We start from the raw sequence: 27,768 nt of genomic DNA on the forward strand, positions 1-27,768 counted from the left end.
AGCGTATCATTTCATCCACATTGCAACACTAAGGCAGCTCAAGCCCCAGTGTAGTAGCACTAAGGGACTTCCAGAAAGTGAAGGGACGTGCCGAAGCGACTACCGCCCCGGGGAGGCTGCCACAGGTTGTAGCGCCCACTCCCCACCCCCCAAACTTTGGACACCCACTGGGGAACCTCCAGCATCCCACTCCTGACTGCCGCAGCTATTTCGGATTCGGGGATCCTATTTTCGGGAAGGACCTCTTCCGGCAGTACCGGAAGTCCGTCGGGGACCTTTTCGGGGACGGACTGATGGGCTGACAGATTTTGTCCCGGGCCCGCAAGGTGATCTCCGCTTTTCCTCAGAGTCGGGTCGCCCAGAGCCCAATGTAGCAGCGAAGTGAGTGGGATTCCCTTGCCGGGTCGTCCCGGGGGCCGTGTATTGTTGGCCTGAAGTGGCAGTGGCACCGGCTATAAACCCTGAGCGATCGGAAGCCTTTCTGCGAGGGCTTTAATCCCGGCGGGACCCCTCCCCTGGCGTAGCGAAAGCTTTATTCCGTCGGGAGCGGCGGACTAGCTCCCGCTTCCCGCGAGCCCCGCATGCCCAGGGCCCAAGGTTTCCCGGCCCGGGTTCCAGGCGAAGTTTTCGCCGGGTTCGAGGGCCGTCGTTTTTCTACAATGACTTCTTTTTACCTTTCAGATAAATTCCAAAGCTGACAGCTCCTACCTTAAGCCGTTCCCACTAACGCAGCTACGTGTTTGTAGCATCTCTTTTCGGGTTCCGTGATGAGGAGAGCCTGCCTAGCTGCGAAAGAACGGCGAATTGGGAGTCAGCCTGTCTTCTCGGCCTGTCATTAACTGGTGGTATGACCTTGGAGAATTCTTTTTGACCCCTCTGGACTCTTCATTTTCCTTTTCTATGAAATGAGGAGCTTGGAATAAGTAGCGAGTAAGGTTCCTTCCAGTTTTCACACCTGCATTATCCGCCCCCCCGCCCCCCGCCCCGCAGTGTGTTTTTCAGTTATCTGTCTGTGCTTTGGTTAGTCTCCATGTAGTGCTTTTCTTTCCATTCTGCTAATTTATGCCCGTGCTACATCTGGTTTTAGGCTCATTAAAATTCTTTTTCTTAGAGGAATGAATCTCTTTACTTCTTAGGCCAGGGACATGTACCTAAGTAAGATTTTTTAAAAATGTGCTTTCTTGAGGTGTTTCATGTGCCTAAGAATCTTCTATTGGAACTTTTAAGAACAGTAAATTCTGAAGGAAGGGACTCTGGCTCATTAAACTTTGAATCAGCATCCTCAAATGTAATGTCTGGAAGGTGGTACTCAAGAAATGTTGAGGAGAGAAACTGTACATCTTACATTATTTTAGTGGCTCTTTAAAAACTGAAAAGCAAAGCTGTAGAAATGCAGTACTGAGAGCGGAAAGACAACTCAAGGAGAAAATAACTATACTCCTGAGTTCTGAACTACACTATTAAGTTCTGTTGCAATTTTCTCCTAGGTAACTCTTCTTTTGTTACAAGAATAACATTCAAAAGGCATTATTCAATAGATATTTATTAGGCGCCTTCTTCCCACTCTAATCTTTTTTGGGGGAGGGGGAGGTTGGAAGAGGGAAAAATATTGAGGCTTGAAAGATAGTTCCAAGTAGAGATAGCATATGCAAGGATTCAAAAATTAGATGACAAGCCATCGGAAATTACAGGGGGGTCAGAGATAGCTCCGAGATAGGAGGGAGGGGACTGTAACAGTAACAGATGAAGTGAGAGGTTAGCAGAGGGCAGATTATGAGTCTTTATTTAGCATGTTTTCGTTAAAGAGGATAATGGCCAGCCACTGGAGGTTGTTTAACAAAGAGCTGATAAGTCACTCTAGTTGTGATCTGGTTAGTTGATGTTTCAAGAATGAAAAAAAAAAAAAATCACTTTGTAAGTTGTATTTCAGTTCTGTTGTGGTAGGAACATCAACAATAATGATCGTTAACATCTACAGAGTAGTTAGTATGAAATTCCATCTCCCTGAATTAGCCATGAGTTCTTTCAGGGCGAGAATCTAGCTGAACTTATTGTTGTAACTCTAGCACAGTGTTTTTCATGGAGTAGAAATCCACTTAATATTTGCTAACTTGATTTTCATTAACCAAGATATTATTTTAAAACTTTCTCCAGGGGAAACATGAACCAGAAGATACTGAAATTGGAGAACTTGCTACGATTTCACACTGTCTTTAGGCAGCTGCACAGCCTGGGTCAGAGAAGGTTAGCACAGTGGAATCATGTGTTTTCATCTGCTTACCCGGTGTGGACAGCTCAGCTCTGCATTCGGCCCTGGCAAACAGACCCGCTCATTGGGGCGGCTTTATCTCAATATAGGCTTCTAGTAACAAAGAAGGTAGTTATAGATTTCTATCAGTTACTATATTATTTGGTCTGAGGTGAATTATTATATTATCTTATTTTATATATATATATATTTGTATAAATATATATATTATATTATTTGTGTATATTGTCATTATAGAATTTTATTCCTTAATGCTGGACTCCAGGCAGTAAATCTTTGTGAAGAAGGCACGTTCTAGTTTGTTATTCATTAATGCTGATGAATTTGATTACTTGGAAATTAGTATATAATAGTGGAGTAGGGGTATAGGACAGTAAATTTTAATCTAAGGTTTAACTACTTATGGGACTGTTGGTAGAAATAGGAGTTGTTATTGTGGTAGATATTCCAGAATAAATCTATATTGTCACTTAAAGTTTTTTCTTTTTCCTTCTGTATGCATCCTGAATTTTTAATAGGAAGAAAGATCACGGAAATCTCAGTTATTTTCAACAAAATCCAAAAAGGAGGTGGAGGTATGGATTGGAATGACTGTTGAGGAACTGGCCAGAGCAATGGAAAAAGACATAGGTGGGTCAGATAATTTTGTAAGGAAAAATATAGGAAATGGAATACTTACATTTTTATTTGCAATGAGACTGAAGACATTCAAAGATGAAAATTAGACTGATGGTTTAAAAAGATGTTAAATCATTCCAGTATTTTTCACTTTAGGTCATAAACTCTTAATTAGTTTCTTGTCTCTTTACCAGCCAAATATAGTTCTCTAAATTTTGCTTTTAATAAAAGTGAAAAAGATTTTCTTATCTGCACTACCCCTTCTTTCTCAGAAATTCTGTAGGCTTTTAGAGTAAGTCCAGAGAACGATTTTGGGCTGAGGTACTGTATACTTAACTTTCCTTTTGTTGTCTGTAATTTCTGATTTTCTTTTTTCACTCATTGTAACAATATCTGTAGTGCCAGCAGAAAAATATTTTTTTTAAGATTGTATTTATTCATTTGACAGAGATCACAAGTAGGCAGAGAGGCAGGCAGAGAGAGAGAAAGGGAAGCAGGCTCCCTGCTGAGCAGAGAGCCTGATGCGGGGCTCAATCCCAGGATCTAGGATCGTGACCTGATCTGAAGGGAGAGGCTTTAACCCACTGAGCCACCCAGGCGCCCCCAGGAAAATATTTTTAATAGTAGCTTTTTTCTTTCTTTCTTTCTTTTTTTTTTTTTTTTAAAGATTTTATTTATTTATTTATTTTGAGAGAGAGAGATCAGAAGCAGGCAGAGAGGCAGGCAGAGAGAGGGGGGGACGCAGGCTCCCCAGCGAGCAGAGAGCCTGATGTGGGGCTTGATTCCAAGACCCTAAGATCATGACCTCAGCCAAAGGCAGAGGCTTGAACACTGAGCCACTCAGGCGCCCCTTAATAGTAACTCTTAATAATACTATTTTGTTTATTTTATTGTAATTTTTAAAAAATTCCTTCATTGCACTGTTGGTGTATTTATTACTAATTTAGGATTATTGGAACAAAATTTGAGTTCTCATTATTAACTAGCATTACAATTCAGTAAATGGGGCAGCTGGGTGGCTCATTCGGTTAAGCATTTGCCTTTGGCTCAGGTCATGATCCTAGGATTCTGGAATCAAGCCCCACCTCAGGCTCCCTGCTCAATAGGAAGTCTGCTTCTTCCTCTGCCTTTGCCCTCTCCCCCAGTTTGTGTGAAGCATGTTCTCTTTCAAAAACAAATAAATAAAATTTAAAAAGATAACAGTAAATAAGAAATAGCCTGTTATTGTAGCAAAATAAAGTGACAAGGCAGACTCTTGGAAAAACAGAAAAAAATAATAACTCATATTATTGAGCTATTGTACCAGTACTTTATATATATTAACTCACAGTGCAATACAGGTAGATGTAATCATTACCCCCATTTATAGGTTGAGAAACTGAGGCATGGAAAAGGTAAATAATTCCCACAGTAAGTGGTAAAGTGAGGATTTGAACTCAGAGTATGGCTACATAGACCATGCTGTTTTTCACAGACCAAATTATCTTTCAAGAATTGTTATTTTGTAAATTACAGCAGAGCTAGAATTTTAACATATTTCCCTTCTGAAAGTGTTATTACTCTTTGTACATGTACATCCTTACAAAGTAATAGAAAATTCACCCAGTCTTGGGCCTGGGTGGCTCAGTGGGTTGGGCCTCTGCCTGCCTTCAGCTTGGGTCATGATCTCGGGGTCCTAGGATTGAGTCCCACATCGGGCTCTCTGCTCAGCGGGGAGCCTGCTTCCCCTCTCCTGCCTGCTTCTCTGCCTACTTGTGATATCTCTCTCTCTCTGTCAAATAAATAAATATAATCGTTAAAAAAAAAAAAAGGAAAAAAAATTCACCCAGCCTTGCATTTTTATAACTTTGCAGTTTGATTATATAATCTGTTTATTAAAAAAACTTCAAGAGAACAAATACATATGGCTCTATCATTGACAGTTTTTCCAAGGAAAACTGTATTGATATAATTTTATAAATAATATTGGTAATAGATGTGACTTTTTAAAAACTTTTATTACTGGCAATTTTTGTATATATATGAAAGCAGAAGGAATGGAAAATAAGCATAATATATGCATAAGCTAGTGACAGTTATTAATCTATCAGTGCATAAATATTTCTGTATTTATCACTTAAAGATGAGGATTCTTTTTTTTTTAAATCTGTTTATTTATTTTAGAGGGGGGGAGAGAGAGAGAGAGAACGCTACACAGGTATGGGGAGAGGCAGAGGGAGAGGGAAAGAGAATCCCAAACCAACTCCCTACTGAGCTGGGGGCCTGAGGCGACTCTATCCCAGGACCCATGAGATGATGGCCTGAACTGAAATCACAAGGCAGATGCTTAACTGACTGAGCCACAAAGGCTCCCTGAGGATTCTCTTTTTTTAAACATTGGCTGTCCCACCCCAACACATAACTGTAATAATCCTTTTATACTGCCAAATAATTAAAAGATAAATTTAATCCTATGGATTGATGCTCTAGACCCAAAACTTATATGCCATGATTTAAATAAAAGTTACCTATTCGAAGTTTATTTAATATTATATTTGCATCTCATTTGAATTAAAAATGGTAATAGTTTTGGGGCACCTGGGTGGCTTAGTTAAGTATGCGACCCTTGATCTCAACTCAATTTCAGGGTCATGAATTCAAGCCCTATGCTGTACTCCATGCTGGGTATAGAGCCTACTTAATTTAACTACTGCATTAGCAACGTAAGGAGATTTTTTTCCTCCCCTGGGTCAATTAAAATAACTTAAGATGTAATATTTCTGGTTGAAATGCTTTGGGCACTTTTCTATTTGAAAACGTTTAAGTCTTGGATAAAGATAAAATAATATGTACTACTCAATGCATTTTTTTTTAAAGGTTTTATTTTTTTATTTGACAGAGATCACAAGTAGGCAGAGAGGCAGGCAGAGAGAGAGAGAGAGAGAGAGAGAGAGGAGGAAGCAGGTTCCCTGCCAAGCAGAGTCTTGATCCCAGGGGACCCTGATATCATGACCCGAGCCGAAGGCAGAGGCTTAACCCACGGAGCCACCCAGACACCCCTACTCAATGCATTTAATATAGAGGGAAAGAGATTATCTCTGTATAAGCTACTTTCAAAAGTTTAGGATAACATTGAAAGACTAGTTACTGGATTATTAGGGGTTTTAGCATTATTAGAAATAGAATTATACTGGGGCACCTGGGTGGCTCAGTGGGTTAAGCCGCTGCCTTTGGCTCAGGTCGTGATCTCAGGATCCTGGGATCGAGTACCGCATCGGGCTCTCTGCTCAGCAGGGAGCCTGCTTCCCTCTCTCTCTCTCTGCCTGCCTCTCTGACTACTTGTGATTTCTCTCTGTCAAATAAATAAATAAAATCTTAAAAAAAAAAAGAAATAGAATTATACTTATTATAATTTATATGTTTAGAGTTTTATTGTTCTCTGAGTGCATATCCATATAGATCATTTGCACCATATTCTTTTAAAATGTGCTTTCTTGGGAAAGTATGTGATGGGGATATACATAGGAAAGGGTTTCTTGGCATTATTACAGGGTAGAATCAGTGATGTGTGGGTCTGGTTTGCACCAGATTTGGGGCTGATTGCTAGCCTGAGGAAGTATGTGAGCCGATAAACACAACCATTACAAAAATTAAATCATAAACAAAGGTATTATTCATCAAATCCCTTTACTCCTAATTATTTTACTGCATTTTACTATTTTCTGTGTTCTTGAGGTTATTTACGTCCATGTACCTATATGGTGGGAGTACAATATAACAGTGTGCTACTGCCCATCTCTTTCTATCTCTGTGTTTAGTGACTTCGTGTTGGTAGCTGAAATCAACCATGGTGGGAGTATTTGCACTATGGAACTTGAGAAATGCTGTAATAATGAAAGGTCTTTTCTTTTTTTTTTGGAGAGTCTTGTGAGTAAACCTTTACCTGCACACTAGTGAATAGGATATTCTTTTTGAATTGTGTTCTACTTATTTGAGGATCCCTTTCTTTCACATCTGTTTCTTGAAATATATATACATTTTTAAAATTTTTTTTTAAGATTTTATTTATTTGATAGACAGAGATCACAAATAGGCAGAGAGGCAGGCAGGGAAGGAGGGAGGAAGCAGGCTCCTTCCTGTGCAGAGAGCCCAATACAGGGCTTGATCCCAGGACTCTGGGATCATGACCTGAGCTGAAGGCAGAGGTTTTAGCCCACTGAGCCACTCAGGCGCCCCTTGAAATATATATTTAAAGGGTAATTGAAAGTCTAGAAACATAAAACTATTTATCATCATCACAGATACATTAATTTATTATCTACAGGGAAATATGACAAATGAAAACAAAGTACATTAAGTAGAATGCAAAAAAGAATAACAAGTAAATATTTTTCCTGTATTTCAAGACTTTCTGGACACCCTAAATAGGTACATAAATGAATAAATAAGTTACATGTGTTATGTTTATTCTGAGACACTCTGTGTGTGTGTGTGTGTGAGTGTATGTGTGTATGTATACACATACAATTGATCCTTATTATTTGGGGATTTTTTAAAAATTTATTTTTTATTTATTTTCGGCATAACAGTATTATTTTTTCAGCACACCCAGTGCTCCATGCAATCCATGCCCTCATAATACCCACCACCTGGTACCCCAACCTCCTACCCACCCGCCACTTCAAACCCTTAGATGTTTTTTAGAGTCCATAGTCTCTCATGGTTCACCTCCCCTTCCAATTTCCCCCAGCTCCCTTCTCTCTAACTCCCCTTGTCCTCCATGCTATTTGTTATGCTTATTTGGGGATTTTTTTATTACCGAATTCTCAAAAATGTATTTATAGCCCCAAATCAATATTCAGAATGCTTTTGCAATCATTCCTGGACATGCGTGGAGCAGCGAAAAGTTTGAATTGCCCAATCACACATTCCTAGCTGAGGTTCAACAAAGCAACTTTTGCCTTTTGCTTTAGCTCTTATGCTGTAAACAAGCATCATTTTGTGGCTTATTTAATGTCATGTTTTCACATTTTTGTCCTTTTTGTTGATTTTGCGGATGAAGATGGCTCCTGAGCATAGTACTGAATGAAGTACTGTTTAGTGTTACTAACTTGCAAGAAGGCCATAATGTGCTTTACAGAGAAAATACATGTGTTAGATAAACTATTTTCATGTACTGGGTTTAGTGCTTTTGGCTGTGAGTTCAGCATAACTGAATTAACAGTATGTATTAAGTAAGATATCTTGAAACAGAAACACATAATATGTATTGATTAGCTAATGAAGATGTGATTGGGAACTGGAAGAACCTAACCTTGTATTTCCCCTTGGAGTGATGGTTAGGTAGTTTTAAATTCAGTATTTGTGATGGGTTTATAGAACATACCCACTGTGAATAATGAGAATTGACTATATATACATACACATTTATATATGCATGACATGTGTAACTACACGTTTTCAAAGAACTAGGCTGTGATAAACTGCTCAGTATAGATGTATACAACCTGTAATGTTTTATTGGTAGCTCAGATGATTCTTATGGTACATAAATATTCAAATATTTATGAATGCAGCAATGTCAATATAGATGAATCATATTTTATTTTTTTTTTAATTTTTCTTTTTTTTAAGATTTTATTTATTTATTTGACAGAGAGAAATCACAAGTAGTCGGAGAGGCAGGCAGAGAGAGAGAGAGAGAGGAGGAAGCAGGCTCCCTGCTGAGCAGAGAGCCCCACGTGGGACTCGATCCCAGGACCCTGAGATCATGACCTGAGCCGAAGGCAGCGGCTTAACCCACTGAGCCACCCAGGCGCCCTAGATGAATCATATTTTAAAGATTAATTTCTTTCAGCTTGTTTATGATTTGTTAACATTAGAGGAACAGCTTATATAATTGTTCTTTTCATTGAGTGTACTGTTCATATTTAGACATTTATTAATAGAGGTCACTTTTGTGAACATTTAATTCATGATCCTAAAAGGCCTTCTCTCTTCCACCCAGATTGTATATATGAAGCTTTAATGAACACTGCTATTGACTTAGATTCACTAGAAGCACACTCACGTTTAGATGAAGTCTGGATCAAAGAAGTAATTAAGAAGGCGGGGATGAAGTTAAAATGGAGCAAATTAAAACAGGACAAAGTCAGAGAAAATAAAGATGCTGTAAGAAGGTAAAACTTAACCCCATATATTGGTGGAAGGAAACCACATAGTTTTATTCACACTTTATAATGGAAAGATACACCTTAAAATTTTTTTGCAGTTAAATTGATGTGGAATATAGATTAAATTTTTCTTCAAAGTGTTTAAAATATTGGAAAGTATATTCATGTTATAAAACTCTGAGGGTTATATTTCTTAGTTAACTGAGTGTGTATATTGATCCTGAACTTAAACCTCTTATTGAGTCTTATTGAATCTTAAAAATCCTATTGTTGTGAAGATGCCAACTGTACATGGGCAGTCATATATTTTGCTGTAGGTCATTGCATTTATGGAAGAGGAAGATACTTCTACCTATTCAAATCTGAATGTTGGGTTTTATTGTTAATGGTAGTGCACAGAGATGACTGCAAACCAATTTACTGGCTATAAAGATATTTAAGAAATGAAACTCCTTTGCTGTTAATTGTAGGCCTCAGGCAGATCCAGCTTTATTAACCCCAAGGTCCCCAGTTGTTACTATAATGGGCCATGTTGATCATGGGAAAACGACGTTACTTGACAAACTGCGAAAAACTCAAGTGGCAGCAATGGAAGCTGGAGGCATCACTCAGCACATTGGTGCCTTTCTTGGTATGGACACACATTATCTTACAATGTGCCTGGGACCCCCACATACTATTTTCTTAAACCAAGTGTCACAGTATGAGATAGACAAACTCAAAATAAAAGGGAAGCCTAGAGCTTCAAGCCATTGGTCTAATGAAATATAGAGCAGTTGGTTAATAAGGCTTATTTTGTACATTCTATAGGAAGAAAATAATATTACCTTTTTCATCCTGGCTCATTCTTAGTTTGCTTTAATGAGGCTACAGTTCTTCAGTGCTAGTTTTTGATAACGTTGCTAATAATTAAATAACAGCTACTATTTATTGAGCACCTAGCAAGTGCCCAGCACTGTGGTGAGCACCTTATTTATATGCCTTATCTTTTTTATCTTGACAACAACATCACGAGGTAGGTATTGATATTCTTATAGATAAGGATGCTGAGGCTTGTGTAGATTAAGTTACTTGTTCAGGGTACCCAGCTAGTAAGTGGCAGAGCCAGGATTTACACTCAAGGCTGGGTTTGGGCTCAAATTCTAAGCTCCTAACCATATACTAAATAGCATTTGTTGCTGAGTGTAGTTGTGCAGCTGATGTTTGCTCATGAAGGGGAGACTGCCTATTAACTATTGCTCTGTTCTCCAGAATCAATACATACCAGTTGGTTTTTTATGAAAAGTGTATTCTAGAAAGAGTTTTAGTTTGAAATTATTACATGAAAGGAAAACCCTAAAGGTTTCAATGCTTTGTTACTTTTCAGTGTAAAATGATGATCTGTATTGTTCCTGATTAAGATTAATGGAAAGAATAAGTCATTTTAAGAATTGTTGATTCTGTTTGATAATTTCACATGTATTTCTTTGTATTAAGAAAGTACATATTTGAGTCCTCAGTGTTCTTGGGTTTCTGTTTCCACAGTCTCTCTGCCTTCTGGGGAAAAGATTACCTTTCTGGATACTCCAGGACATGCTGCTTTCTCAGCAATGAGAGCCAGAGGTGCTCAGGTCACTGACATTGTCATATTGGTTGTAGCTGCAGATGACGGAGTGATGAAACAAACTGTAGAATCTATTCAGCATGCCAAAGATGCTCAAGGTACCGTGTGGTTGACTTACATATATCAGGAAAGAAGTTGCTATTTTTTTTTTTTAAAGGGTTCTACTTAAAGTCGTTCTTTTGGGATGCTTTACATGAAGCTCATATAATCTTTCTGGCAATCCCAGGATTATTACAGCTATTTACCGATAGGGCTCAAAGACAGTTGAATTGTTTTCCCACAGACATAACTACTAAGAAGAGTGTAGTAGGATTCAACTGGGTATGTGGGATTACAAATACAGTCCATCCGATACTGTTTCCTTACTTGGCATGGTGTGAGAATGTAATGGCTTCCAATGACATTTTAAAAAATTTTTATCATGGAAGTTTTAAACAGTTACAGAAGTAAGGACAGAATAATGAACTTCTATGTATCCATCACCTAAATACATTAGGAGTTGCAAAGTGGTGATATTCTATTATTCCTTGTTCATATATTGTCCAGAATTCTCGGAATGGAACTTTTCAGGGCGCCTGGGTGGTTCAGTCATTTAAGTGTCTGCGTTTGACTCAGGTCATGATCTTGAAATCCCAGGATAAACTCTCAAGTCTGGCTCCCTGTTCAGTGGGGAGTCTGCTTCTCCCTCTCCCTCTGCTCCTTCCCCTACTCATGCTTGCTTGCTCTCTCAAGTAAATAAAATCTTTAAAAAAAAAAAAAAGTAAAGAGAAACTTTTCCTTCATATGCTTGAAATAAGTCCTATTTGGTCAAAGGTATAAAATTGAAACTTTTAGAAAATCACTTAGGTATTTTCTCCCTTGCTTCTTCATTTAAAAACTTTAGTAATAGCCACTCCCTCCACACGCTTACTTTGTACATTCATTCTTACTCTGATATGACCCTACACCCACTGAGAAAATAACTGCTCTCTTGAGAAAATGTACCTGATGAAGCATGCATCACATTCCCCTAGGTTTGTTGGCATGAGAAAATTTTCCATATTTGGAATCTGGTCTTCTAGTTTCCAGTGTTACTTTTGCCTTTTTAATTTTTCAAAACTGCCTTAGCGTAATGGACTATGTTCATAGTGATTCTAGGGAATATAACAAAAAGAGGAAGGTGATAAATTTGCTGGGGATTTGCATAAAGCAGGTAGTTGAGATAGGATGAATTTCTTACATCATACTTTTTTTTTTTAAAGATTTTATTTATTTATTTGACAGAGATCACAAGTAGGCAGAGAGGCAGGTAGAGAGAGAGGAGGAAGCAGGCTCCCCACTGAGCAGAGAGCCCAATGCCGGACTCAATCCCAGGACCCTGGAATCTGACCTAAGCTGAAGGCAGAGGCTTTAACTCACTGAACCACCCAGGCACCCCTACATCATGCTTTCTATACCTGTTCTCTTGTCCCTGTTAAGTTCCAGTTCATTCATACAGAATGTACTTTTTCATAATAGTAGCTTGTGGATTGTATGACTTTTTTGTTTCTGTTTTCAATTTCCCTTCTTTTGATACCTGAGGAAATTGCAAAGTTGATTCCCAACCAGAGAATTATCTCATAGCATTTTACGCAATTTCACTAATGTGAGGGTGTGTTTAATATTGACAAGTAGATTATAAGATTATTTGGCTCATTCATTAAGCAAGCATTTATTGAGACTCTACTATGATACTCAGTGAGTATGTATGAATAAAGAATTGCTGTAAATCCTAAAAGAAAGTTTATAATAATGCTACTTAGTTTCACCTCAGAATACAATGTTGGGCTTTAACTGACTTAATAGCTAGTTGCAGATGATCTAGTGGTTTAGAATTGGATTAAAATCTTCTCTTAATTTTTTTTTTTTTTTTGGCCTGGAGATTATCTTCAGTGTAGTTGCTGATAATTACATTTAGGTTAAAAGATAGGCTTTTCTCTACCCAAAATGCTGCTTTTTGTTTGGTTGGTTTTTATCATCTTAGGTAGCTGTTCTTAATTCAGAATCTGCTTATAATGATAGTTTTGACATCTCACATCCAGAATCCTCCTTTATGTGCAGAAGGCAGAGTAAAGGGGATCTAAAGCACGTTTTTGTTTGTTTGTTTGTTTGTTTTTTTGGATCTGTCTTTTAGCTTAGTACATCTACTGAGTAAAGAGAAAGCCAGAAAAATTTGGTGTCTCACTCTCAATACCTGGCTTTGAAAGTGTCTTCATCTGCACTCTTTTTAACTCTCTTTTAGTTCCTCTCGTCCTTGCCATAAACAAATGTGACAAAGCTGGGGCTGATCCTGAAAAAGTGAAAAAAGAACTGCTAGCTTATGATGTGGTCTGTGAAGATTATGGCGGCGATGTCCAAGCAGTGCACATCTCTGCACTCACGGTAAATGTAGGCAGCTCAGAGATGATGTGTCCAGATGGGCCTGCTGTACCTAATGCACAAAGTGCATCTTGACACATAGTATTTGTGTTGTTTAGAAGTCCTCTGTAGTACTAGGCAAAGCTGGTATCATCACCTTGCTTTGGCAGATCCCCAGTCCAGGGTTACACAGCTGAATAGTGTCCAGTTGAAGTCCATACCTAATGCTTTTCTTATTATGAGATACATAGAATGAGAACAAATGGCAAATGTGAGGATAGGGTTACAGTAAGCTGCTAAAGACCTTTTTAAACAGAAATGAAATCTAATTTGTAATAAAAAGTTCTTGTTTCTATAGTGGAAAAAATACAGGTTTAGGGCATTTAAGGGAGATTTAAACAAAAACTTCACTAATACAAAGATTAAACATTTGGGTTCAGTTTGTTGTTATTGATTAATTCAATGTTTCTGTGAATTAAATTGCTGTAAGTTTATGTTATTTATGAGGAATTCCATTGTCTTCTCAATGATCAATTATTATTTTATGATTAAAAAACACCAGGGAAGCTGAGTATCTGCTGTATGACAGCATTTTCCAATTCTCTTATCCTGTACAGGTTGCTGCTAAGTGCATTTCCTTTTTTGTCCGTTCTTGCCATATTCCATCATTTGTACATAATATACTTTTTTTTCTCCTTATTCACTGAAGGATGGTACTATATTTAGCTACCTTCCTCTAGTTACGTCTCATTTTATCTTTAATTTTCCTAAATGTGTTACGTCTAAGATGCTTAGCAATCATGCCTTCATTAATAGTAAAGCCATGCCTGTTTTTCTCTGAAACTCATAAAATGCTACCTTGCATTGTTATCTTTCGATTCTACCCCGATTGCTTTTGTACTCTTGAAAGCCATGTGGCAAGACTAAAACATTTGAAGGCATGGTCACCTTTTCTCCCCAGGTACCAGGAGATGAGTAGATAAATGTAAAGCTGCTTAGCCACACTTGGAGTCAGGGCAGAGATGATTTCTGTGGAGCGGAGGAAATTGGGAGGGAGTGGCAGGAAGTAAGATGAGGCCTTTTTTTCCAAGTAGAGATAGAGGATACTTCATGCAAAGAAATACCCTAGCTCTGCTTTTCAGGACAGGATTTTGTAAATTGGAATAAATACTAGTAATAAGTGGATAGGCAAGCAAGTTATTTTATCAGCTTTGCTTACACTTGTCCCATTGTTTTATACTCTGACAACTGAGCAATCTCTTAGCTGACACAGAGAATGGAAAAACCCCTTCCCTGTCAGTTTCATCTCCACATAATCAGCTGTGTGATCTTGGAGCCGTAGAAAGCATAGAAACATAGATCATTAAAGGTGAAACAATCCTCTAATCTAGCTTCCTCGTTTTACAATTGAGGAAAAGAGATCCAGTGGGGAGAAGTGATTCTTCAAGATTGTATAGCTGGGTGATTACAGAGTATGTCTTTAAAGCCTGGGTCTGGTTCATACTTTTTCTCCTTAGTTATTTAATAAGGGTAAGTAATGTTTGATATACTTATTTCACAGCATTCTTAAGTTGATCAAATGAAATAATAGATGTGAAAGCTTGTTCAGTTGGATAAACTTCAAATGTAAAGTAGCATTGTAAAGAAAGTAGAGACGTGGAGGAGAGAGAATGAATGAATGAATGAATGAATGAATGAAGCATATGTTTATGAAAGGGTATTAAAGAGCACACTAGTGGCCATTCTTCCTTGAAAGATCTGTCCCTGGATCAGGTTTTCTTGCTTTACCTTCTTTTGTTCTTTCTTCCTTTTCTTTCCTCCCTCCCTCCCTTTCTCTCTTCCTCCCCTCCTCCTTCCCTCCTTTCCTTGCTTCCTTTCTAATTGGATAATTCATGCTTTTAATGCTTAAAGAGAAATGTATAATAAACTGTAAAGAATTGTTTGGCTTTCTGACCTTGGTATATAAATTTACAGATAATATTTTATTATTGTATGTTAACACCTTTTTTTTGTTAAAGGGTGATAATCTGATGGCTTTGGCAGAGGCAACGGTTGCTTTGGCAGAAATGTTAGAATTGAAAGCAGACTTCACTGGGCCAGTAGAAGGAACAGTAATAGAATCTTTCACAGACAAAGGAAGAGGGTAGGACTTTAAAAATTCTTGCTTTTTAATAATTTTGTTTCATTGTTTTTATGACTTGATTATATAACAGTATATTATTTTTATTGTTAAACATGAACAATATTTTTTCTTTTTATTTAAAGATTTTATTTATTTATTTGACAGAGAGACACAGCGAGAGAGGAACACAAGTAGGGGGAGTGGGAGAGGGAAAGTGGGCTTCCCACCAAGCTGGGAGCCTGATGTGGGGCTCGATTCCAGGACCCTGAATCATAACCTGAGCTAAAGGCAGATGCTTAATGACTGAACCACCCAGGTGCCCCATGAACAATATTTTCAAAGCATTTGCTTTGAAAAACATTTTGTTGCACTAGCACATAAAACAAAAGATGCAGTTATTAGTAGACCATAGCAACTATCTCTCTGTATCTACTAGTTACATTTAGATGACATAAGTAGTTCAGTTTGAATTTTTTTTTTCCCACTGACTTAACTGAATTGGTAAATAAAGCCTCATAGATCAACAAATAGGAATGAAATAGTAATTGTTGCATTTTAGGGTTCTTAGATTCTTTATGTCCTTCCCCATTAATATAATATATAAGAAGGTCTTAGGATTGCTCTTTTCTTTAATTTTTCTTCCTATCAGCAAGAAGTTTCACTGCTTAACAAATTAGTTTCAGAAAGAGGATGAGGTCTCTGTCAGAGCACTCAGCTATCTGCACCCTCCACTACCATACGCTTATAAGAAATGGTTTAGTTTTTCCATTTTTCAAAAAAATTGTGATAAAAGAAGCATAACATTAAATTTACCATCTTAACCATTTTTAAGTGTATCGTTCAGTAGTATTAAGTATATTCACTTTGCTGTTCAACAGATCTCTAGAACTTTTTAATCCTGTAAAACTGAAACTGCATACCCGTGAAACACTAATTTCCTTTCCTTTCTTCCCCAGCACTTAGCAACTATCTTTCTGTTCTGTGTTTCTGTGATTTTGATTACTTTAGATACTTCATATGGGTGGAATCATACAGTGTTTGTCCTTTTTGACTGGCTTATTTCACTTAGCATAATGTCGTTGAGGTAGGTTCGTTCATGTTGGAGCATATGATAGGGCTTTCCTTCTTTTTTAAGCTGGCATAATTTTCCATTATATGTATATATTGCATTTTCTTTATTTTTCAGTTGATGGACATTTGGTTTGCTTCCACCTTTTGGCAATTAAGTAGAAATGTTTTTATAGTATGAAAGCATGCATGGGAAGTGGGATTAACCCTGTGTGTACATAATATATGTATATATATATTTAAGTCTCATAAAGGTATCTTTGCTCTACTTAAGATAAGTGTTCTTACATCCTGCTTATGGCATTAAGAATATATACATTTCTTTTCATTTTAGTCCTGTTACTACAGCTATAATTCAAAGAGGAACTTTGAGGAAAGGCTCGATTCTGGTTGCTGGAAAGAGTTGGGCAAAAGTACGCTTAATGTTTGATGAGAATGGAAAAACAATCCATGAAGCCTGCCCCAGCATGCCAGTGGGAATTGTAGGCTGGAGAGACCTCCCTTCTGCAGGAGATGAAATTCTTGAAGTAGAATCTGAGGTATATCAAGCTAATTCCTACATATTAGATATGATAACAGTGGTTTTAAATATTAATCTCTAATGTTATACCAAATACGTATATTTATGTTAACAAATACTTTTAGGCTATAAGGGCCCGTGAGGGGGCCAGTAGTGCCATTTTAGATTTTGGCTATAGAATTTTTAAAAACTTGAGCCAATATTTTTAAATTAAATCATCTGTTACATACAAAGCTCCCAGATTAAAGTTTTATATGTCTCTTGAAATTTATAAAATTAGTGGTTTTATGTATGAGTTAAGCTAAGCTAAGTTGGGGAAAAATATAATGCATAAATTTCTGGTTTCTATTTAGTTAAATAATGGCTGGCTTTTTTCCCTGTAAAGCCAAGGGCACGTGCAGTTGTTGACTGGAGAAAGTATGAGCTGGAACAGGAGAAAAATAAAGAGGATCTGAAAATAATAGAAGAAAAGCGAAAGGAGCACCAAGAAGCACATCAGAAAGCCCGTGAGAAGTATGGCAACATACATTGGAAGGAGAGATCCTTTCTAAAGTACCAAGAAAGAAAAGAACTAAAACCCTTGAAGGCAAAAGAGAAAGAAGAAAGGGATTCACACATTCTTCCTATAATTATTAAAGGTGACTTTGGAAAGATTGTACTTTAAAACTAATTTTTTAAATATATGTATTTTTTCATTCTCACAATTTGGGCCATTAAATTTAAGCTAAAATTATTTTGGCATTTAGGGGTAGTGTGTGGTTTTTTGTTTTTGTTTTAAGATTTATTTATTTATTTGAGAGAGAAACTGAGAAAGAAGGGGAGGGACAGAGAAAGTAAAGCAGGCTCCATGCACATTGAGCTCGGAACCCAACACAGTCCTTGATCCCATGACCTGAGCCAAAGCCAAGAGTCCAGTGCTTAACCAACTGTGCTATCCAGGTGTCCCAGGAGGAGATTTTTTTTTTTTAAAGATTTTATTTATTTATTTGACAGAGAGAGAGATCACAAATAGGCAGAGAGACAGACAGAGAGAGAGATGAGGAGAAGCAGGCTCCCTGCTGAGCAGAGAGCCCCATGCGGGACTCGATCCCAGGCCCCTGGGATCATGACCTGAGCCGAAGGGAGAGGCTCAACCCACTGAGCCACCCAGGCGCCCCTAATTGAGATATAATAGACACATAACATTATGTTAGTGTCTGGTATATAACATAATAATTTGATATTAGTATATATTGCAAAATGACCATCATCACAGTCTAGCTAACATCCATCATAGTACATAATTACAAAATTTTTTTTTCTTGTGATAAGAACTTTTTTAAGATCTCTTATAGCAACATTCAAATATGTAATATACTAACTATAGTTGTTATACTGTATGTTACATCTCATGACTTACTTACTTTGTAACCAGAAGTTCATGCCTTTGCCCTCCTTCACCGTTTTTGCCCATCCCTCACTGGAGGAGATTTTAATAAACATTTTCCTTGCTGGTTTTGTTGTAAATGTACATTTGGTTCATTATACTTTATTTAAAGTTAAATTTTAATTATAATGCTAAACCTAAATAAAAATGGATTTAGTGGTAAATGGCATTCCTATTATGGCTTTAAATAGGTTTTTGTCATTTCTGTGTCTTAATGCCTCTTAACACCAGTAATTTTAAACTTCTGCTGCATTTAGGTGATGTTGATGGTTCCGTTGAGGCCATTGTGAACATCATGGATACCTATGATGCTTCACATGAGTGTGAACTTGAATTAGTACATTTTGGTGTGGGTGATGTCAGTGAAAATGATGTTAACCTTGCTGAAACATTTCGTGGTAAGGATTCTCTTTGCTATTTGTTTAACTGTGTTCCCTAGAACACAGTGTGAACCATTTGCTTCTGTCTTTTGCTTTTCTAGTCAATCTGCCATTTACCCTTAGAAGCATCCCCCTTCCTGCTGTAGTGGAGCCCTAGTCATTGAGCTGAATGGAATGTGCACTGCAACCTTTGGGAACTCTTTTAAGTCTCATTAGTGTTTCTTGTTTTGTTGTTTTGTTTTGTTTTGTTTTGTTTTTTGAAGATTTACTGTCCTCTACCCCCTCCCAATTCCCCACCTAATCCAAGGTTGGTTATCCTTTATTTAGACTTGAATGCTCTTAATACTGTAATCAGTCTCTTCAACACTTCATCTTTTACTTTTGTCTACCTGTTTTTTGTTTATTGGTAATTTTACAAATCATATATCTTAGATTCAAAGCTGTTTTTAGCTTTAGTGTATGTGCTTGCAAAGCGAGCACTGTTTTTAGCTTTAAATGTCTAGAAGGCAGGGGGACTGTTTATTAGTTGAACTTATGATATACAGAAAGTACAAAAAGGTGACTCATGACTGTCATTTTAAGTCTATCGAGCAAAGCACCAACATTTTATTGAGTAATTAATGAATCTCTTAGAAAGGAGCTACTTCATGACTGGACTTGGTTAAAATTAGATGTTACCTGTACCATGGAAAAGGTATGTTTAGTAATGCTGGTTAATTCCAAGTATTTTCTAGGCACTGACTGGCCTACACTATACTATGAAATGTTGATAGTATGTTGAATGAATTCTTAATGATAAGACTTTCAAGGTTTTTCTCTTAAGTAGTTTGCATTATTTTTTTTCACTTAAGGTAAGAGTGTTTTGCCTTTTTTTTTTTTTTTTTTTAAGATTTTATTTATGTGTCAGAGAGAGAGAGAAAGAGTGAGCACAAGCAGATGGAGTGGGCAGAGGGAGAAGCAGGCTCCCATCTGAGCAAGGAGCACTAAGTAGAACTTGATCTCAAGACCCTGGGATCATGACCTGAGGCAGACACTTAACAAACTGAGCCAACCAGGCGTCTCAACAGTGTTGTATTTTTTTATTCCCTCCAAAGTATTTGCAGTTAAATACATACTCCTTTTATTTATTTATTTATTTGAGAGAGAAAAAGTGTGTGTGTGAGCAGGGGGAATGGCAGAAGAAGCAGAATTCCTGCAGAGGGTGGAGCTCCATCCCACCACCCTGAGATCATGACTAGAGCCAAAATTAAGAGTCAGACACTCAACCTGCTGGGCCACCCATGTGCCCCTAAATACACGATTCTTTGGTAAAATGGTCAGCTCCATGGAAATTCTCTCATTTCTAAAATAATTCTTGAACTTTACCAATTAAGGTACTGTAATTGACCATCTTTTGGGCAACTGAATACTTATGAGTAATCTGCAAAATGTTGTAGACAATAAGATTATAATTTAGTAGTACAGTTATTAAAATAATGTAGTATTTCAGCCCTAATCATTTTTTCTTATTTCTGTGGTATAAAAATTAAAGTTGTGTTTAGCAAACTGCCTTGCATACTATGGGTACTTTTGTCTCTTAAATGGATGGATTTAAAAACCATAATTTTCCTTATTAAATGATAATTTATAAAATCTTGTCATTGATTTGAAAACTAGTAAGTGTTCATGAGAAAAAATTATAGAATTTCTCATTTTCCCTACTTGCTTTTAATTTACATAGAAGGAAATAAAACTATTTTTTATAAGATTTTATTTATTAGAGAGAGAGAAGCTCAAGTTGCGGGGGTGGGGGTAGTGCTAGTGGCAGAGAAAGAGGGAGAAACAGGCTTCCCGGTGAGCAGAGAGCCCGATGCAGAACTCAATCCCAGGACCCTGAAATTATGACCTGAATTGAAGGCAGACACTGACTGAGCCACCCAGGTGCCCTGGAAATAAAACAATATTTAGATTTGAGTTTTTGCTTGAAAGAAGTATTTAATGCTGTATTTTTGCTACTTTATTGATTGTATTTCTGCTTGCCAGGTGTTATATATGGCTTCAATGTGAATGTAGGCAATGTTATCCAGAAGTCTGCTGCAAAAAAAGGAGTAAAAATTAAACTTCACAAAATCATTTACCACCTGATTGAAGATTTGCAGGAGGAATTGAGCAGCAGATTGCCATGCACTGTGGAAGAGCATCCAATAGGTGAGTGTTCACTGAATGTTGAACATTCATATCTTAGGTGCTGTAAATAGCACTTGAAAGCAAAGTTTAGGGGGAAATGTAGTTCACTGTTGAAATATCTTCACTGTTCCAATATATAGCCTGTGTTGTAGAAAAAAATGACTTACTATGGATCTGTTCAGTGTAACTACATATGTATTGTAAACACCTACCGTCTGCGACATTGTGCTTCAGCCTTGAGGATACAGAGGCCCTAAAATTTAGACATCAACAACTAATTGTAGTACAAATTAGACTGGAATGAGGGGGGGGGGATAAAGATTATATATAGTGCTGTGGAGGAAGCCATTGATTTTTGTCCTGGAAGCTGGCAGGGAAATCCACCATGAGAAGATAGTTTACTTTATGTTTGAGTACCACGTATTTAAAAACTTTCTTCTAGCATATCCCTTGGCCAGCTGGAAACCTAAATTTATCTGAGACTTACTGAACCATTTTATCTGTTCTAATGGTCCGGAGATTTTAGATATTTTTCTGACCTGTTAAACATGACGATAATTTTCAGTGAAAAAAATTAAGCTTGAGTCACAGAATTAGTATTCTTAAGTGGATATAAATTACCAATGGGGAGATAAAAATAAGTCAGCTAAAAACTTTTTTTTTTTTAAGGATTTATTTGTCATAAAGTACACAAGCAGGGGGAACAGCAGGCAGAGGGAGAGGCAGGCTCCCTCCTGAGCAAGATCAATATGGGACTTGATCCCAGGACCCTGGGATCATGACCTGAGCTGAAGGCAGAGGCCCAACTAACTGACCAAGCCACCCAGGTGTCCCAACAGATGATCTTTGAGAAAATATATTGAGGGACAGCTGAAAAGTGGGTTTTTATAGAATGGACAGTAGACTATAATCTTCTAATACATTTTATTAAGCTAAGAAAATGAATTCCACTTTCTTTTGTTTATTCTTTTGGCAAACATGTATTCTTGTGAACCCAGGGATTTCATGGTTTGTTTTTTTAAGATTTTTTTTTATTTGAGAGAGCCACTGTGCACGCAAGACTGAGAGGGAGAGGGAGAACAGGAGCGGGGGAGTGGGAGAGGGAGAAGCAGGCTCCCCACTGGGATGCGGGAGCTACATCCCAGGACCCTGGACCAAAGGCAGAGGCTTAACTAAGTAAGCCATCCAGGAACCCCTCGTGTTTATGTTTCTAATAGTGGTCAGGAAAATAAAGTTGGCAGAATCAAAGAAAACTTGGATTTCTGTCTATGCAGGAGTTTGTATTTTTCTCACTTTTAATTCTTGCCATGCAGAATCTGTGAAATTATGTATTTCTTAGAATCTTTGTTTTCTGTGTACTTAATATTCTTTTCTTTTTTAAGGTGAAGCTTCTATACTAGCTACCTTTTCTGTAACAGAAGGGAAGAAAAAAGTTCCTGTGGCTGGCTGCAGAGTCCAAAAGGGACAGTTAGAAAAACAAAAAAAATTTAAATTAATCCGTAATGGAGATGTTATTTGGAAGGGTAAGCAACATCACAGTCTGTTCCTAGTAGACATCAGATCCAGTCACCAAAATCTTATTCTGTATAACCATCTGAAATCTTTCACTCCCATATCCTTGTTTAGGCCATTCCTTCTTGGGAACTCAAACCTGTTCTTAGTGATGGGCTCCCTCCAAGTTCTAATAACCTATAATAATAATCCTAATAAATCAGTAATCTGATTTTCTAAGCTCCTAAAAATTGGCCCCAAAACTACCTGTGTTCTATACTTTTCTGCAGCACTGTATTTGCTTACTTCCTTTTGACCTTTTGCCTGTAGTCTTTTGCTGAGTTTATCTCATTAAGTCCTGAATATGCCAGTCCTCTGCAAAGTTAATCTCTCTTTGAAATGGGAAATTTAGTTATCTTTCACTGTAAACCCTGTCTTGTTTACAGCAAACCATTTTCCGTTGGATTTTCCATAGTATTTAGTTGTCATTTAACCTGGTAGAACGGTAACACTTAAGAATTTCAGTTTTAATTTCCTTTTAGTACCAGCTGTATAGCACTTAGTAATTTATTTCTTGTTGAGTATATATGTACCTTGGATTTTTTCTGTTTTCTTAAGGTTCATTAAGCTCATTGAAACACCATAAAGATGACGTTTCAATCATCAAAACTGGAATGGATTGTGGTCTCAGTTTGAGTGAAGAAAAGATAGAATTTAAAGTGGGAGATGAAATTATTTGTTATGAAGAAAAACAAGTTCCAGCCAAGACTTCCTGGGATCCAGGATTTTAAAATTTTATTAAAAATGTAAACAATGGGGTGCCTGGCAGAGCATGTAACTCTTAATCCCAGGGTTCAAACCGTATGCTGGGCGGATTATTAAATAAATTAAAAACTATAAACAAATGTCTTGCTTTATTGTAGAGAGCATCTAGTTTTGCTTCAGTGAAGGTAAGAAAAATACCCTAGTACTTACTCCAAATATTAACATGGATAACTTGTCAAAATACTACAGAAATAGGAAACCTTATTTGAGCATGACTCCAAGTAGAAATCCTGAAAATAATGGTGTGGTAAAAGGCAATTAATTATTGGTATGCCGTAGAATATAATCACTTTATAGTAAACTTCAAGTGCATGTTTTAGTTGAGTGGTATCAAGATAAGCAAACCTCCCTGAATTTAGTTATGAACAAAATATGGTGCCAAATACTTCCCCAAAACTTTATTTTTCAGTGTTAACACACTAGTGGACAAAGTGTTTAAAATTCCAAGATTTCACACTCAACATTGCATAATGTTCCCTTGCTTGTAGATAGCATATATCCATCCCAGCCAAACCACCCAGGGACTCAGGATGTCTAATTTACTACTGAAAGCTTAGCCTTTACATGTTTTATATATGAAACAAATGAATCACAGCCTTTGTTTAAGCAATATGTAACACCAGTTCATACAAATTAGTGTTTCTTGGAGTGGGGGGGCGGCGGGGGGCAAGCTCCCTCTTCCTCACCATGCCAGGGATCATTTGGCAAGTCTGGATATATCCGGTGGTGGAAATGGGTGGTGTGCTACTGGCATCAGGTAGGTAGAGGCCATGATGCACAAGGACAGTCCTCCAAGAATTACCTGGTCCAAAGTTTTAATAGTATGGACAAAAAACCTGACAGAAACATAAAATAGCTTTTACTTAGATAACTGGTATTAAATACAATCTTAAATTTTTCTGCCAAAGTATGTATAGTTTATCAAAATGGTGTGATCATCCACTCTAAGTTGCTGGAATAAAATTCAACAATTAAATGTTAGTTCATGTCTTTTATTATTAACTCATATATAATCACTTGTCTTCTGGTTTGTTGAAGCAATAGGTCAGACAACATTTGCCACAGTAATGTCTGTCGAAGTGGCTAGCCATAAAAACTCCAGCACCACACTCATCTGAAGGGCACTCCCGACGAAGGCGACTGATTTTGCCATTCTCATCCACCTAAATAAGTACAAACCTGCTGTTAAGATAATTTTATAACATATTCTGAAGTCTAAGTTAAGTGACTCAAAATTCAACCTTTAATATCGCAAAACAGTGTAGTTTTTGTATTTAAAAACAAAGCACTCAAAATCCTCACTAGTAATTATCACAACAAAATAGTTCAGACCCCATTAAAGTCTTGCCTTGCAAGTGGTTGAGAGTTAAGACCTACACCCAGATCTGACTTCAAAATCAGAACTTGGTTTGGAATAAGCAGCTAAAAGTGAACCTCATCATGTGAAGCTTATTCAAATACCAAACAGAAAACAAAAATTTATAAATTTATATAACAAAAATTTAATAGAAAGTTTAGAACCAGAGATGCAAACAAAATTAATCTGTGGATAAAAACGTTTTTATGAAACTGACACACTACCTACTGTGCGCTAACAAGGCACCCAGAAACGTTTTTATTACATTGGCTCACCTTATAGTATTTCAGGACTGCCAGTTTAACCTTCTTTCTCTTATGCTTATTCTTCTTGGGAGTGGTATAAGACTTCTTCTTCCTTTTCTTAGCACCACCACGAAGTCTCAACACAAGATGAAGAGTGGACTCCTGTTAATGGAAGAGGATGAAATAGGCTTTAAAATAATTAATGCTCATATTCCACTAAGGGGCAACTAGCTTCACACACCTTCTAACTGGATGTGATAAATACAATAAGTTTGGGGGAGGGGGAATCAACTACTTGTTTATAAGGAGATTTAAGAACACATCAAGTCACACCATGGGAAGCAATCTACACAATCCAGGCTGTGAGAAACTGTAGCAGTGTCTCTGAAATGTTAATGCAAGAGTCACCAAGGAATCTATTGCTAACGTTATTCTCCCCCACTTTTGCGTGCTCATCAAAACTTACAAAGATTTACATTTAAAGGACTGCTCTTTCCTCCAAACAGACCTTTTGAATGTTGTAGTCAGACAAAGTACGTCCATCTTCCAGTTGCTTGCCAGCAAAGATCAGTCTCTGCTGATCAGGAGGAATTCCTAATAAAAAATAAAGTCCCATCAGAACAAGGGCATCTGATTAGATTTATGGATAATCCTTACTCAGATAAAGGGTACTAATAGCAGTCACTGAATTCTTACTACAGGCTAGGCATGTTAAACGCTTGCCCAACTGACCTTATTTAATCCCAATAACAGTTAACACATTACTACTACCTTCATTTTTAAATGAAGCAGGGTAGAGAATTAAAATAGCTCACCCAAGTTCACAATTAGGAAGAGCAGCCCTCGTTGGCCCCAGGCACACAAATATTTGTTATTATTTCAAAAACATTTCACTTTGTCAATCCGACATCTTCCAACCCCCCCCCCCCCCCCCAAGAGCACTTATGTCCAGTAGTTAGGCTGGGCCGGTACAGGTTAATTTCCTGAACTAGAAAATATTACTTGCCTTCCTTGTCCTGAATCTTTGCCTTCACATTTTCTATTGTATCCGAGGGTTCAACCTATGAGTTTAAAAATGCAAATACCGGTATCACAGTAAAAAAACTAGAAAAAACGCCCAATTCCATTTGCAAGTTATCACAGAACCTAGCCGGTGGAGAGCTGAAGCCTACCCCAGCAAAGCTGACCACTCACCGAGGGGGCAGGCAACCGCCCCAGGACTGCCTCCGGCGAGCACACTTCCTGAGCCGAGCACAGCCCAGGTCCCACTGCGGCGACTGCGCCACACGCGCTCGCGCCCACCGGTGGGAGCGCCTCCCTCCCCCCACCGCGGGCCCCCTGCTTTGGCTACCTGGCCGGAACTGCTGAAGAGGTGAGAGCCCGTACTTCAGATATCGAAAGCCAGCCCTAGCCCCTACTCAGCCAACAACCCTCAATTCAGGGTCAGTTTTCAGAACCCAGGCTCTTAAGCGCATTTTACGGCAGAAAGCGGGGGAAGTCCCAGACTTCACTTCAGGCCCTTATTCAGGCCTTGACTTCCTCACACCACCTGACCCGTACCTCGAGAGTAATGGTCTTCCCCGTAAGGGTTTTTACGAAAATCTGCATCCTGGCGGCGGTTCCACCTGAGGTTGAGGAAAAGGAGGAGAAGGGTCAGACGTGGGGACACAGAACAGTGCACCGGATAGGCCGCTGGCCGGAGAGAGGCCCGAGAGCATATACTCACCACAGATGGCGGATCGGAAAGGAAAGCAAGGCGCCGGCCCACGGGGTTTCCTGGCGCCCCCGCCAGAGGCCCCACCTCTTAGGCGACCACGTCAAATGCCGGACTGGTGTTACAGCGGCTGTCTAACCACATGCCGCCAGATGCGGCCATGAAACTCATTCCTCCTTTCCTATCTGAACTTGTTTTTCACTTTAACCCTCAGAATGCTCTCGAAATAGTAGATTTAAACAAACGAAAAATGGCTTTAAAAGGGTTTGCCCATACAAGCCACGTGGCTAGGAGGGTCTTTAGAAGGGGGTGGGGTTGAGGGGGGGTCCTTATTGGAGGAAAAGGAAGGAAATGGAACTGTCTTCTGGGGATTGTAGTTTCCCACTGCTTTCTTTTAGTTAGGACTACTTGTCCCAAGATGCAATTCCACATCTACGGTTCCCTAGTAACTATATAGAAGCGTTGGAGTCAGTGTTTGGAGGAAGGGGTTCAGGTGAGGAGGGAGGATGGTAGAGGCGGAGTAATGGTTTGAGGGGAAACCAGACTAGGTTAAATGACTAGGAGGAAAGGTTAAGAAGCGGGCGAAGGGTTGGGGAAGGAGGGTATCGTTCACTCACAGACACAAGCGGTGAGGGGCGGGGGATCGGCGATGTGCCCGCAGTCGCTTTGGCCTCTGAGGGAAGGGAATTCATGTGGTCAGCTCCAGCCAAAGATAGTATTCAAAACCTTGGGTTCATCTTTTTCCAACTGTAACTCCTCCCCGTCTTCAACCCCCAAATCTGTCCCAGTCTGGGAAAGGTTCTGGGCCTGGTGTAGGACTCTTTAGTGTGAAACAGGGTAATATGTTGAAAATGTCGGGAGTTTTCAGGTTTTAAAATCAAGCCATATGGGAAAGAATCCTGCGGAATGAGTAGTTGGTTGTAGAATTTCCAAGTCGGGACATTGGGAGTGGTTGTGAAGGAAATCTTCCAAGGGGAAGAATTTGAGAGTATGTGCAGGGTTCTCTCCTAGGAAGGCTGGCCCATTACAAGCAAGTCACACCTTCCTCTGGCCTTTCTCCACTGCACAGACCAAGGAATCTTTTCTAATGTACACTCCCAATGTCTTCTCTATCTCTGTATGCCCTCTCCTTTGCAGCCCCAACCCCAAATTCAGGCTCTCCTTAATTTTCTCCTGGAAGAATTAATTCTCTAACTTCTCACCTGTCTTCGGTCTTTCTCCTTTTCTAACCCAGTCTCATTTTTGCCCCCAGAATATTCTAAAAAGTAAAGGTGATTATATCGTTATTCTACTTCACCTTCAGGATAAGAATCCAAATTATTTAGTATGATGTTCTGTCTCTGCCTCCCTTTAAGCCTATTCTGTCAAACCCATTACTCACTTTACACTTTAATGATTGAGCTAATTGAAGTTCCTAGCTTACCTCTCTTATGCTT

General features: G+C 38.4%; 3 protein-coding genes across 7 annotated transcripts in view; 2 read left to right on the top strand and 1 right to left on the bottom strand.

Annotated features, from left to right (window-relative positions):
- Positions 1–269: 269 nt before the first annotated feature.
- Positions 270–24,103, top strand: MTIF2 (mitochondrial translational initiation factor 2). 5 transcript variants are annotated; one of them, XM_059406063.1, is made up of 15 exons: positions 270–326; positions 682–930; positions 2,155–2,377; positions 2,788–2,899; positions 8,874–9,045; positions 9,510–9,670; positions 10,564–10,740; positions 12,903–13,042; positions 15,037–15,161; positions 16,543–16,747; positions 17,114–17,366; positions 18,412–18,552; positions 20,557–20,721; positions 22,083–22,223; positions 22,810–24,103. In XM_059406063.1, the coding sequence occupies exons 3-15, from the start codon at positions 2,162–2,164 to the stop codon at positions 22,980–22,982; spliced, it is 2,181 nt and encodes a 726-aa protein (XP_059262046.1). In that variant the 5' UTR covers positions 270–326; positions 682–930; positions 2,155–2,161; the 3' UTR covers positions 22,983–24,103. The 5 variants fall into 5 exon arrangements, with proteins under 5 accessions (XP_059262046.1, XP_059262044.1, XP_059262045.1 ...); XM_059406061.1 differs by having other exon boundaries at positions 287–381; XM_059406062.1 differs by having other exon boundaries at positions 287–381; positions 682–845.
- Positions 23,993–26,395, bottom strand: RPS27A (ribosomal protein S27a). Its single transcript, XM_059406067.1, has 6 exons — positions 26,345–26,395; positions 26,179–26,243; positions 25,625–25,679; positions 25,127–25,212; positions 24,649–24,780; positions 23,993–24,179 (listed from the first exon to the last, which is right to left on the bottom strand). The coding sequence occupies exons 2-6, from the start codon at positions 26,224–26,226 to the stop codon at positions 24,030–24,032; spliced, it is 471 nt and encodes a 156-aa protein (XP_059262050.1). The 5' UTR covers positions 26,227–26,243; positions 26,345–26,395; the 3' UTR covers positions 23,993–24,029.
- A 383-nt stretch (positions 26,396–26,778) lies between these two features.
- The window catches only part of CLHC1 (clathrin heavy chain linker domain containing 1), a 39,176-nt gene continuing 38,186 nt past the window's right edge, over positions 26,779–27,768 (top strand). Inside the window, exon 1 of the mRNA XM_059407798.1 lies at positions 26,779–26,825. The gene's annotated coding sequence lies outside the window, so the exon portion shown is untranslated. The remainder of the gene's footprint in view (positions 26,826–27,768) is intronic.

Source organism: Mustela nigripes, chromosome 7 (genome assembly GCF_022355385.1).
Source record: "Mustela nigripes isolate SB6536 chromosome 7, MUSNIG.SB6536, whole genome shotgun sequence".
Lineage (NCBI taxonomy): Eukaryota > Metazoa > Chordata > Mammalia > Carnivora > Mustelidae > Mustela > Mustela nigripes.